General features: G+C 37.4%; 1 protein-coding gene across 4 annotated transcripts in view; it reads left to right on the top strand.

Annotated features, from left to right (window-relative positions):
* Positions 1 to 12,867, top strand: part of SPAST (spastin) — a 45,570-nt gene that overhangs the window by 21,256 nt on the left and 11,447 nt on the right. For all 4 annotated transcript variants that reach the window (XM_074896888.1, XM_074896890.1, XM_074896889.1 and 1 more), the window contains 10 exons: positions 1,888 to 2,072; positions 3,106 to 3,239; positions 3,552 to 3,645; positions 6,465 to 6,539; positions 7,779 to 7,850; positions 8,376 to 8,451; positions 8,948 to 9,039; positions 10,798 to 10,877; positions 11,711 to 11,753; positions 12,438 to 12,517. In XM_074896888.1, the coding sequence (XP_074752989.1) occupies positions 1,888 to 2,072; positions 3,106 to 3,239; positions 3,552 to 3,645; positions 6,465 to 6,539; positions 7,779 to 7,850; positions 8,376 to 8,451; positions 8,948 to 9,039; positions 10,798 to 10,877; positions 11,711 to 11,753; positions 12,438 to 12,517 (931 nt within the window). The remainder of the gene's footprint in view (positions 1 to 1,887; positions 2,073 to 3,105; positions 3,240 to 3,551; positions 3,646 to 6,464; positions 6,540 to 7,778; positions 7,851 to 8,375; positions 8,452 to 8,947; positions 9,040 to 10,797; positions 10,878 to 11,710; positions 11,754 to 12,437; positions 12,518 to 12,867) is intronic.

Raw genomic sequence — 12,867 nt, forward strand, 5'->3', positions numbered from 1 at the left:
CAGCAAACTGAGTGCTACCTTTTGCTTAAATTGGACCAAAGTGTTGAGTAGCTAGGTTTTTTTAATAGATTCATATACTGCTTTTTTGAACTTGAACATTATTACTAATTGTGCCTAATTTTGAAGAGTTTTTGACTTGGAAATTCCTGTGCAGCAATGACTAAGTAAATTTAATCAGTGTGATCTGTGTGTGATTTAGTCAGTAGCCAGGTTTGGGGTTTTTTGTTTGTTTGTTTTTTACAAAAAATATCTTACACGTAAAAGTAATTAGTCATATTCTTCAAGTTCCCTTGTTTTCTTGCATACTGATACATCTGCATTATTTACAATAAGCCCTGCAGAGTTTCAGTAACTCTTAAAAGGGGTAGACTTGTGACTGAAGAAAGGCTTTAAAAGCTTGTTAGCCAAGTAGTCCAACACACAGATAACTGCAGGTTGTGTGAAGATTTGAAACTGGTAGTATGCAGGAGTTCTATGTTTAAAGAGGCTGAGAACATGGAGTAATTAATTGATCCTTCCATGATACTGTTCACTGGAGTAGTCTTTAATTTTTTAAACACAACATTCAAAATGATGAAGCTTTCTACTTAAAGTATTTTTCACTGACTGGCAATATTATAAACTAAAAAGTCTTCATAGAGTCATTGACTTCCTTAAAAAGTGGGATTCTTTGGCCTATTGCTTAAGACTAACCAATCAAACTGTGTTGCAGATTTCTGAAATTTTAGTGAAGAAACTTGTAGCTGAAATCCATCTTGATGTTCCTTGCCTCTGACGCTGTATTTCTCTTATCTAATCAAAAGGCTCCTTAATCCTTTTAAAAGGGTATAAAATAAGGCAGTATTTACAGTTTCCATTGCAGACAACAGTACTGTACTGGACAGTTTCCAGTACAGTATGCCCACCACAAAGAAAACCCTGATCTGATGCTGTGCTGTAATCATTAACCAGCCTGACCAAACTGCACACTCACTGTAGCATGTTCTTACCTCTTAGTCTGTGTTTTGATGTTTTACACTTGCCATTTCTGTGCCAAGGAACCTTATTTTATTGTGTATCCCGTACAGAGAATGTAGAAATCAAGTGCCATTTCACTTACTCTGGACCAAAATGGTCTTTTGTAGTTTGATCACCTATGGCCTATCTGTCACCTAATAAGAGACCTTCCTGCTGCATCATGGAGGTGAATTAGAGTAAGGGTGAACAGGAATGTGTGGCGGTGTTTGAATTCAGTGGTGCAATACAGTATTTTAAGACTTAATTTCAAATGTAGGAAGATAAGCTGCTTCAGAGTTGTCCATTCAGAATTTACTTACACCTTGAGATTCCTGAAGTGAAACAAAGTTGTAAGAAAAAGCTCCTGGTAGTTGCTTGCAGGTATAACTATTTTAATTTTTCCAAATTAAAGTGCCTTGGTGAAGCTTCTGTGTGGAAGGTGTTAAATATTAAGTGTTAGCTAGCATCCAGCTAGCCTGCTAACATCACTTAAGGAATGCATGCTCTGAACCTAATGGCTTGAGATTAGAGGATTATTATAATGATTATTTTTAGGAGTTCTTGGGAAGAAAAATCTTATGGCTGGTGTTCTGTCTTCTTCTGTCCTAAGGAATAGATGATGTTCTTCCCTTGTTATAGGACCTGACCATGTCCAGTTTTTCTAAGATGACTTAACTAGTGTTGGTTTTGAGAACTCCTAAAAGTTCAAAACTTAACTTTAGGAGACAGCTACAGTTATTATTGCTTTAAAAGTACTAAACTTATTTAAAAGCTCGTATTACTCTGCTATAATACTGTATTATATGTATCAACAATACTGTCTTCAAGTTAGAATTGATGGTAAAAGTATGACTGCTGAAAATGTTCTCATGACATTGGTTTTCTTTATAGAAAGTGGAGCTGTTCCAAAAAAGAAGGATCCCTTAACACACATGAGTAATTCCCTTCCTCGTTCAAAAACTGTTGCAAAAACTGGATCCACAGGCCTTTCAGGTCACCATAGAACACCTAGCTACAGCGGGATATCAACTTCTGTGTCTAGACCAGCACCTAATCCTGCAGCTTCAACTCATAAGGTATGGTAAGGATAAATACAGCAGTATACACTTGGAAAGTCCATGTAAATTCCAGAACAAACTTTGAATTTACTGCCTTTATTGCAGTATTGCAGTAGCAAAAGGTTTCTGGAAAAAAGAAGCCTAACCCCCTAAATTTTTGGCCAAGCCTATGGATCTAGACAGCAGAGTGGATTTTACAAACTGGGAAGCATGTTGTGGCTGCATGGGCAAATGGATATTAACTGTGATCACAGTTATAACTGATAATATTTGTTTTGAAGATTGCATGCGAAACTGAGGGAAGACTATCTAGGAGAAGAATAAATATTACTCCCAGTATGTAAAAGGTGGAGAAAAAAAATCCCTCTTACTCCAGAACTACAAATTATTCCCTCACCACATTCCTTCTCTTCCAAAGCATGTATGCACAGGGTTGTATTGCAACAACATTGAAAAGCAAATTATGGTTAGATTGTGACAGAAATACAAAAGTAAGTCTTATAGTAATAAGACAGAAAAATGGTGCATTTCTTTTGACCCATGTCTTTCCCTTCCATCTTAATTTCCCCCCTGCTACTCCTACAATAAAGTAGAATAAAGAGCAGAATGGACAGATCCTAAATGCGGTTAAGCATTATCACTGCTATAACATGAAGGCTTTTAAGTAGCCTGTTAGCAAAGTATGACAGCAGTAGAAATTCTTGCTTATAGGTATTGAGAGTCTGAAACAGTTTGTGTTGCAATATTGCTAGAGTACGCTAGGGGAAAATACGATAGTTAAATACAATTAATTATCTTAAAAAAAAAACCCCAAACAAACAGATAATCCCCAAACCAAAATCAAACCAAAAACCCCCTTTCCACTGGAGCCTAAGATGCTCTACTTGTGGCTGAATATGATAGTATGATTTGTAGCAAAATGCAGCATCAGAATATCTGGTATGTGTTAATGTATTAGGTCTTACTGGTGCGTATGTAATTTTGTAAACAGTGTATTTTAAAAGTATCAAGCTGGTTTTTTGTTTGGGTTTTTTCCTTCCCCCCTCTCCAGGCTGTGCCTAAAAATAGCAGAACAAATAAACCTTCTACTCCTACCACTGCTCCTAGAAAAAAGAAAGACATGAAGATATTTAGAAATGTGGACAGTAATCTTGCTAATCTTATCCTGAATGAAATTGTTGATAGGTAAGTCTGAAGAAAAGCAGACTTTTCAATGCAGAAAACCATTTTTTTGTTCAGTACAGTATTGGTCCACTTGAAATGAAAATTAGGGTTTTTTTTTGGGGGGGGTTGTTTTGGAATTTCTTTTTGTTGTTACTTTGGCAAAAGGGTGAAAATTTTAAATCAGAAATGCTTATCTTTTTAAATGCTTAGCAATATAAGTTGCAGATTTCCTCAGAAGGGTTCTGTATAAATAGTCAAATGCATTAAATTAGTCAGCTGCAGCTGAAAGAGTATCTCATTGTTAGACTAATTAGTATTCCATTTCTTTGTTAGTGGGCCAGCTGTCAAATTTGATGATATTGCAGGGCAGGAACTGGCTAAACAAGCTTTGCAAGAAATTGTTATCCTACCTTCTCTTAGACCTGAGGTAAGCAACTGGGTTTTGTTATCACACTGTCACAGAATCAGAAAATGTATTGTGCTTCACACATGAAGTGGTGAATCTTGAATCCTGTCTTTACTGGTTATGATTGTTATCGATAGCCGTGTGGTGATAACTGTCTTGGAAAAGGAAGATGAAGAATTTATGTGTTGAAATACTACCACGAAATTCTTTGTCTTCTGGTTAGTGTTGGAGAAAGTGACTGAGGCAATATCTTAATAAAAATAAATAAAACAAAAAACCCCCCAGCAAACTACAGACCACTAAAACAACAAGGCAAAAACTAACAAAAAAAATCCTGGAAATTTGTGAGACTGACAGTTCCAGATAGGTATAGCTGTGTGTCCAACCCTATATGGACACGTAGATGACAAAGCCCATAATGGGAAGAGTGAAACAGATGAGATTTGTATAGGTAAATTAAATCATGACATGATCTGATTTGAAAAATAGTAAATTGGTATTTTGGTCATGTTTTCTGTGTGGGTATTGGTTAGACATTCTGAATAGTCTGTGCACAGCAGGAGGGGATGCAAAGAGTATGCTGAGGTGTATAACACTTGAGGGCAGATTTCCTCTTGGCTGAGTAGAAATTAGTAATTTAGGCTTTTATGTTATTTATTGTAGGTGGTATGTCGGCTACTGTGACTCCCTAGATTCCGGTCTGATCTATGTACTGCTGGAATTTTCGGAGCCACTTTTATTAAGAATTAAACTGACTGTTTTCTAAAGTGGACTTGCTGAAAGCTGCTGGACTCTTGCAGCAATTGCATGAGACGATTTACTGCAGTGATGATTATTCAAGCAAAATTGTTGTTTGTTCTTTGTTTTCTTATGCATCTCTTCTGTCACATTGATGGGTGACTGGGGTTGCTTTGTGGTCTGCCTCTTTTCTTTAATGCAGTTTCTGGTTTCGAAGCGTCATAGGGAAGAAACACTAAACCTGGCATAGCATCATAGGAATACTAGCCCTGAGGAAAACAAAGCTTTGGCATAAATATGCATGCTTTGGTATTCTTATGCAGAAGGAAAATGTCATTGTACTGTCTGTTACTACAGTGCTTTAGTATGTCAAGCTTTTGTTGTTCAGTAACACTAATACAGTGAGCTGGGTAGGAAGGACTTTGAGATGTGAGACTTGAAATAGTTATGACTCTTCTAATAACAGTTGACGTTTTCAGTAAGGTCTTTGTATTACTGTAGCTAGCAATGAGCCTGACCTTGATATAGGTTGAGATACAAGGACAAAATCCTGTGAATTTTGATGTGTTCCTTGGAAGAAAATAGGTTGGTTTTTTTTCTTTCCTTGTAAATCAACATGGTAGATATGGCAACTATAGGTGATTATTTAGTAAATTAAATACTACTTCAGTTTTAACGTTAGTGAGTTTTGAACTCAAATTCATATTTAAACAAGACAATAGTATTTTTATAGGAGAACAAGAGTTGAGTTGAATAAATAGAAAACACTGGCTGCAACCATTTCAGCAGTACAATACTAATAAAAATAGTAGCAAAGTAGCAATTAATTCAGACCATGTTCAGGATGATTAGTCTGTTAATAAAACTTTAAAAGGTTAGTGATAAGTGGCAGTTGTAGCTGAACTGTGTAGGTGGCAGTCAAAGTGAGGGAGAGTTGTAGATTTGTTCTGGACTATCTGAAAATGGTGTAACATCCTAAGAATGATTCCAAACAAAAGGAGTCAGGTAGGAGATGCACATGCTGGTGTGCAGCGTGAAAAGCAGAAACACTTGATGAATGTAGTTATTCAGGTTAAGACGCTTCGATACATTTGTAATGTAGCTGGTATGTATTAGTGAATAGGATCATGCTGGATAACTGGTTTTAGTGATCAAAGTCAAGCACAAACAAAATGCTGTGAATGATAAAATTAATAGAGAAAATGCATGTTGGTCCATCATCTTCCAGACACTACACTGGTAATGGAGCCATTTATTATGGTGGATATTGTGGAAAGCAGTGCCTGGTAACAGTGGCACTTGGACATGATGTGTGCGTATGAGACTCCCTGCTATTCCTTCTGGTTTATTGTTGGAATTACTGGAAACTGGAATGGAGGGCTGAGTGTGAGACCGAGAAAGGAACTGCAGAACTCTTGAGGAAAGTGGTAAAGACAAAGTGCTGGGGGAAACAGGCTACAGGAATAACTGAAAGGGATGTACTCTATGAGAATTTGTAATTTGCTTGCTGTGATGCCACATATGATGAGTGCAATTTTATAGTGCAGAAAAGATGAATCCAATGCAAATTGAGAGGGAGGAGATTATTATCGGCAGCATTTAGAGAGAGTAGGTGGTTGTTAAGTAGTATTTTAAGTAGTTTCGGTGAAAGCTTGTCTTCTTAAGTTTCATGTAATTAAGAAAAAGAAAGATGAGGGAGTTCTTCCACATGGATTTAGTAGGAACATTGATTTAACTCCCTTATTACATGCCTGCGTTCCCCACTTCTTAAAATGAATTGATACTTTAAAATTGTATGTCTGGTTAGTTAACACTGGCTGTTAACACTGGAAAGTGTTACTGCCTGTTATACTGCCTTCACAGGGTGTCTATGCACAGAACAGTCGTAATGTAATTCAACTGTTACGTGGAAAACAATATGCATTAGGTCAAGTTACTAATAGAATGTAGTTCTGTAAAAACCTGTACTGTTGTAGCACTGCTACTGTTTCTAGCACTGCTAGCCAGTGAGCCATTCCTCAGTCTTAAAACATTTTCTTATGGAGGTAAGTCAACGTTTTCTTTAAGTCTCTGAAGGCAAATGACGATGATGTACTTTCCAGTTATTTACAGGTCTTAGAGCTCCTGCACGTGGATTATTGCTGTTTGGCCCACCAGGAAATGGGAAGACAATGTTGGTAAGAAAATTACTTCATACATGAGTTGGTGGACTTAAAATGTAACCCTGAGGGGTGGCTTTCAGTTTGGGTGTTGTAGTAACAAACTGTGCGTTCTTCCTGGATATGTGTTATGGTGTAAATTTAATACAGAAATGCAATGTTGCTCTTAACTGTGGATTTCATGGGGGAGATAATTGCTAAACTGTTCTCTATTTTATTCTCTTCAATATCACAAGTAATATTTTAAAACAAATTAGCAAGTCCAAGTTTCATTTTCAGAGAGAGTAAAAGTAACGTGGTTAATTATGTACAGCAGTGATTATCACAAATGGTTTACTCTCCACTAAAACATACTAGAAGTATGTTTTAGAAATGGGGATGGAGCACAGTAGCAAGGAAGGGGGATGTCTGACTTCCACACTGCTATGCAAGGAGCGTAAGTGCTGTGGAACTGTCTGGCTGCTGCATGTTTGCTCAGCCTGCTGTACTGGGTTCAGGGGACTGGAGGGAAATGGCTGTGCATCAGCCAGGGATCGTCGCGTGTCCTGCTGCAGCTGAGCCAGGCGCATGGTCCTGCATCATATGGCGTGGCTGCAGCTGCACACTCCGCTCGCTGATATTGAAGCTGGATCAGCTCTGAAGCACAGGAGTGTGAATACTGAGCAGCTCACTTCGCCTCATCTGTTTTGTTTTACATACTGGAACATAATTGCTAATCACTAAAATGAAAATACATAACCAGGAAATCATAACTTCTTGAGTATAGTGAAACTGTTAAAGAGGAGAGTGTTCTGGTTGAACTACTTTTTCCGAGCCTTCCCCTGAAAACAGTTTTCGTATAGATAGGGAAAGGATAAAGAAAAAAAGCCCCAACATAATATTTATTTGATCCAGCTGCTACTCTACCACCCTAAATTTGTTTGTTTTAGATACTTTCAGATACTCAGGATACATTGAAAGGAGCTGGAGACTTGTATTCTTCAGTAAGCAAATTGTAGTTGGTTATGGTGATGATGTGATCACAGAAGTCGAAGGGAATCTGGAAACTTTTCTAGTGGTTCAACCACTTATCCATTCCTATTTATAAGTGGCCTGTGCAGAAGTTTTCTGTAGCATTGTTCAGCAGCAAAGGTGTTCTCTTTGAGTGAATAGAGGTTTTCACAATGATCAATCGGGATATGAGTGCTAGCTACAGAAGCAGAGCGGTATCTTCAATATGGTGTTTTTAACAATACTGTTTTTTTCCCCCTCTCCTAGGCCAAAGCAGTTGCTGCAGAATCAAATGCCACTTTCTTTAATATAAGTGCAGCAAGCCTAACTTCAAAATATGTAAGTAGCAGCTGTAAATTACATTGATGTGAAAACACACGTGCTGTAATTGGGTCTTAAGAGGACCAAAGACTTCTGATGAGTCCTTGGTGAACTGCTAGCCTACAGTGAACATAAAGCTTTAAAAAGTGACTTGTGAAGTAAAAAATTTTGGTTTGTGCTTGTAGTAACTCAATGTCAAAGGCTTTTGCAATTCAGGATGACCCCAGCTGTTACACAGATGAATGGTTGTAGGCTTTTTCTTCTTTCAAAAGTAAATGAAATGGGTCCTATCTCCCTTTCATTGTGATAATTTAGTTACTAAATTCTCTTGACACCTCAATTGTAATCATCAGTGAAGCTGTAATGTTTCTAAGACTTAAACCGTACTGTTGTATGTAACACTGAACTAGTGGTAATCTGAATGTGTATGAATGGACCGAGTGTGGCTGGTAATTAGCAGGATTTTCTGTAGATCCTTATGTTAGCTCTTTTGTAACAAACACTTTCTAAACTCCCTCCCAAAACAGTTTATTGTTGTTTTAGGTGGGTGAAGGAGAGAAACTGGTGCGTGCTCTATTTGCAGTAGCCAGAGAACTTCAGCCTTCTATAATTTTTATTGGTAAGACCTTACATGTTGTTGGCTTTTGTATATTTTCTTTAAATAGTTTGACTTAATAAATTGGGATCTTCGGGTAAACTTCTTTGGGTAATTCTGCAGTGTACAGCAGGTGTCTCAGATATGACCTGCTGCCTAATCAGTACTGTACAGAGCATGTTAGATTACTGTTACATTATTTAATTGGTGTTAACAGTGGGAAGAAATGCCCTCAAACCCACAAATACTCTACTACCTTTACAGAGTAAGTCCATTTATGTACTAAAAACATGAAAGTAGGTTTTGCTTGTCCTGAGTTGCACTTTACTATCAGCAGGGTTTTTTCTCTCATCTGTAGTTGGTGTTACATATTCAAAGGTCAACATGTTGTACTGTCTGTCTCCTAGGGATTAAAGATCTGATCTCTCTTGTTGGAGCCCTATATTAGCAAAACAACTTCAGCAAATATGAAGGCTTTAATGTTGTATGCTTAATTAAGATGTATTTCTTTGTTTTTTAGATGAAGTTGATAGCCTTTTGTGTGAAAGACGAGAAGGTGAACATGATGCCAGTAGGCGTCTAAAAACAGAATTTTTAATAGAATTTGATGGTGTAAGTATTTAGTCTTGGGTATTGTTTGATTTAGCTGAATTGGCTAATGTAGTGAGTGTCAGTACAAGCTACAGATCAAGCACAAATAGGATTTGGCTGCTGCAGTTTAGCTCTGTCCCCTTCCCCCCCCACCTTGGTTGGCAAACAGCTTTTTTCTATTGCTGTTAATTTTTCACCTGCTTACTGTAATATTGTGTAAAATTCAGTCTGGGATGAAAGGTATTAATCTGAAGAAGAGCTGAAATAATGGATTGAAAGACTATGGACAGAGAAGAAAGGGTAACAAATGGCAGTAATAAAGGAGCTGTGAGAACAAATGTTCTTAACAGGGCAAGAGGGACACTTAAGGGTTAGGTAGAGTTGAGTCCTTGTTTGGAATTGCATGTTTTGGTGAAGAACATCTCTTCACTGTGGCAAAGTAAAATGATTAAATAGCTTTTAAGTAGTATCTTTTTGGTTTTTAAGGGATATGTGCCACAAAAGTATGCACTGTGAAAGAGGTAAGTGAGACTTGAGGGATAAGGATTTCAAACAGATCATGGGTATACACAGCTCTGACATGGAAGGATTAATTTCTGTGTTAGTATGGTTTTTACTGAGCTGTAAATTTTTTGACATCACAGCCTAGAGATGACAGGATACAGTATGAATATATTTAATAGCATATATGTAATACCCAGGAAGAGGACTGGGGTTTCATAGTTGGAGGGGAACAAATGAGTATCAGGATATTTTTCTGCCACACAGCACTGTGTTTTGTATTGAACAATCTCAGTTTATATTCCACTAGAACAGTGGAATATTGCTGAAGTTGAAGCAGTAGTAATGAGGTACAGGAGAAGTTACCTAGACAAGAAGGCCAGGAAAAGCTTCTCCAAAAGTGGATGAATCGGGACAAATAATGCAATGTGAGAGCGATATGCAGAAATTACTACACATACAGTTTTCCCTTAAAATGAAAAGGGGAAAATAAAACGTAATTAGTACGTTAGAAAACTTTGGATCAAGGTGTATCTAGATCATACAATATTTTTGTGGAACATTTTGGGCTCAGTAAGACAGCAGTGAACTTAAGTCTATGAAGGATTTGACGCTAGGTGAATAATAATATGTTTGAGATACCCAGATGTTTTCTCTGAAGTCTAGAAGCTGTAAGTCTCCATATTCTTGGGTGTAAAATCAAGTCTGGCAATAGAGTGAGTTGGGGGGAAAATTACTGTGTCTGTGTACATAGCTTACCATTTTGATTACTAGCTTCTTGTGAGACTCATTAGATGAATCTGATCTGATTTAGTGGTTCTGGCTGTATCGTAGTCTAAAATTTTGATTCTGTCTTTCTCTGTAGGCTTCAAAACAATGTTTGGTGTTAAAACACACAACAGCAGAAAGTCTCTAGCTTTTAAGCATAATTATCTCTGGATGACTAAACTTCTGAGTGCTTTTTGTAGTCTCAGTTTTTTCCAGCATTGTAACATGCAGTTCCACAGCAGCATTTGTGCTCTTGCAAGACTCATTTCAAGCGATATGACTCGGGCATGGTGTCCTGTGTTTTACATTTCTTCTTTTGCATTTTACTTCTTCCTAGTTTGACTTTATATTTGTCTAAAGAATGTTTTAAAGCTAACTGCGTGGAAAAAAAAAAAGCTTATACAGTAAGATCCCATCAGTGTGTTGAATGCACAGCAAGTCTCTAACTGGTTTTGTTGTGTTACTATGTGATGTGACCTGAAAGCTGCCTTGCCTTTCTGCATCATATAGGTGCAGTCTTCTGGAGAGGACAGAATACTTGTGATGGGAGCAACAAACAGGCCACAGGAGCTTGATGATGCTGTTCTCAGGTATCAAAATGTCTCTTTCTGTGTTTGCATACAATAATACTATGTTCATTATGAAAAGCAGGTTTTGCTAATTAGTGTCTTGGTTGTTTTAAGCTTTGAAATAAGTAGCAAAGGCTGTTTAGCAAGGTGAACCTCTCAGAGGTGCCTGTCTCCTCTTTTGGGATACATCTGCACAAGCATGACTGCCTTAGAATTATCAAAAACAGCAGGACCTGTTGAGACCAAATCAGCATTGTATAACACTTGTGCGATGATATATTGCTTTTTAAATATTTGGATCTTAATGGCAGGATGAAGGAAGAAATTTGACCAGTAAAATGCAGTATTTCTTCTCTGTGAATACTGGACTTCTGATGTCCCATGAAATTCCAGACCTTGCTGTAGATTTGCCTTGGGACTTCTTTGCTACAAGTTGTCAACTTCTCTTTTCATTCTTGATTGAAGAAAATAGCCATGTCAGCACTGCCTGAACAAACAAAACACATTTTTAATGATTCCAAAGACTCTTTGTGTACAGTGAAGAGATGCTGCATTTTGTTCCTGGTAGTCAGTGGTATTTCTACCTTTAGAGTGTTTTCTCTCCAGGAGAAGTCTCATGACTTCAAGTAAGAGTAAGTAAGAGTAAGGTGAGACAGCAGTGGCTCATGCATATTGTTTGTTTGGTGGTGGTTGTTTGTTTGGGTTGGTTTTTTTAAACCTTTAGTTCTACTTCCTAGAATTTGATCATGTAAGTGAAGTTCTGACATTTGGTTTGATAAATGTTATATCTGTATGCGCTAAAAATATATGAAGGGGTGTGTGTATATATGTATATATGTTTGGTTTTTTTGTAGACGATTCACCAAACGGGTATATGTGTCTTTACCAAATGAGGAAGTAAGTATTGTTTTCCATGCATCTTCTTCATTTTAAGATCAATTTTATTTAAAGAGTATAAAATACATTTCATAAGCTATTCTTTATTTGCCTTAGTGGGTGATTACAATTCTGTGAAGTAACTTCTGGCCCAGCTTGGCCATATACACTGTGCTTTAATTCTGGCAACTATTTTCAGTTTTTGCATTTTTTTTTTACAAGTGCTAGTAGCAAATCAGGTAGTAGCTACTTAGTATTTCTTGGCTAGTGAGGTGCTGCTTATATACTGTCAGGCATGGGCAAATCTGAAGTAGGACTTGCAGAAGCATGTTTGGCTGGAGAAGAGTGTTTATTACGAAAGATGAAAGTAGTTTTCTCATTGTATTTCAGCTCAACAGTAGATTAGTGTTTTTGATGAGGATTCTAATCCATTATTCTTGAAGCAGTTCGACCCTTGATCTCATAACCCCATACAAGCTCCTATGAAGAAAATTAACTCTACCCCAGCCCAAACTAGCACCTTACCCTGTCTCTTCCCCCGAAGAGATGATAGTATATAGTCTAATCACAGAAGCATTACAGGCAAGTTTAAACTAGCAAGGCACAAAAGCTAACCTGACAAACACGTAGTTTTGTTGTTGCAACAGAATTTTAAGTGTACCGTGAAAATCAGTTTTACATGTGATAAATGTATCTTCTTTTCAGACAAGACTGGTTTTGCTAAAAAATCTTCTAAGCAAGCAAGGAAGTCCATTGACCCAAAAAGAGTTGGCACAACTGGCTAGGTAAGTATTTTGTAACTATACTAAATAAATATACTCATCTACTGCATTCATTCAGATCGTTTTATACATTCCAAATGTAACTAATATAAATCAACAGATGGTGACAGTGCTTGCCGAGAATGAATTGCATGCATCTTGGGAAGATGGTCTCCTGTCAGGCTGTATGAAAGCGTTTTTCTATATGCTTATATATAATGTGCTTATTTTCCCCTACACCACCTGGCTGGGTTTCTGTCATTGAAACATGCACATTAGTGCTTTTCTTTCTGAGGGGGAGGGAGGGGGTTGCTTCTCTTTACCCATCCCCCAGGCAGTCCAGCTTTCCTCTCTGATGCAAAAAGGCAGTACCA

Source organism: Athene noctua, chromosome 1, assembly GCF_965140245.1.
Source record: "Athene noctua chromosome 1, bAthNoc1.hap1.1, whole genome shotgun sequence".
Classification (NCBI taxonomy): Eukaryota; Metazoa; Chordata; class Aves; order Strigiformes; family Strigidae; genus Athene; species Athene noctua.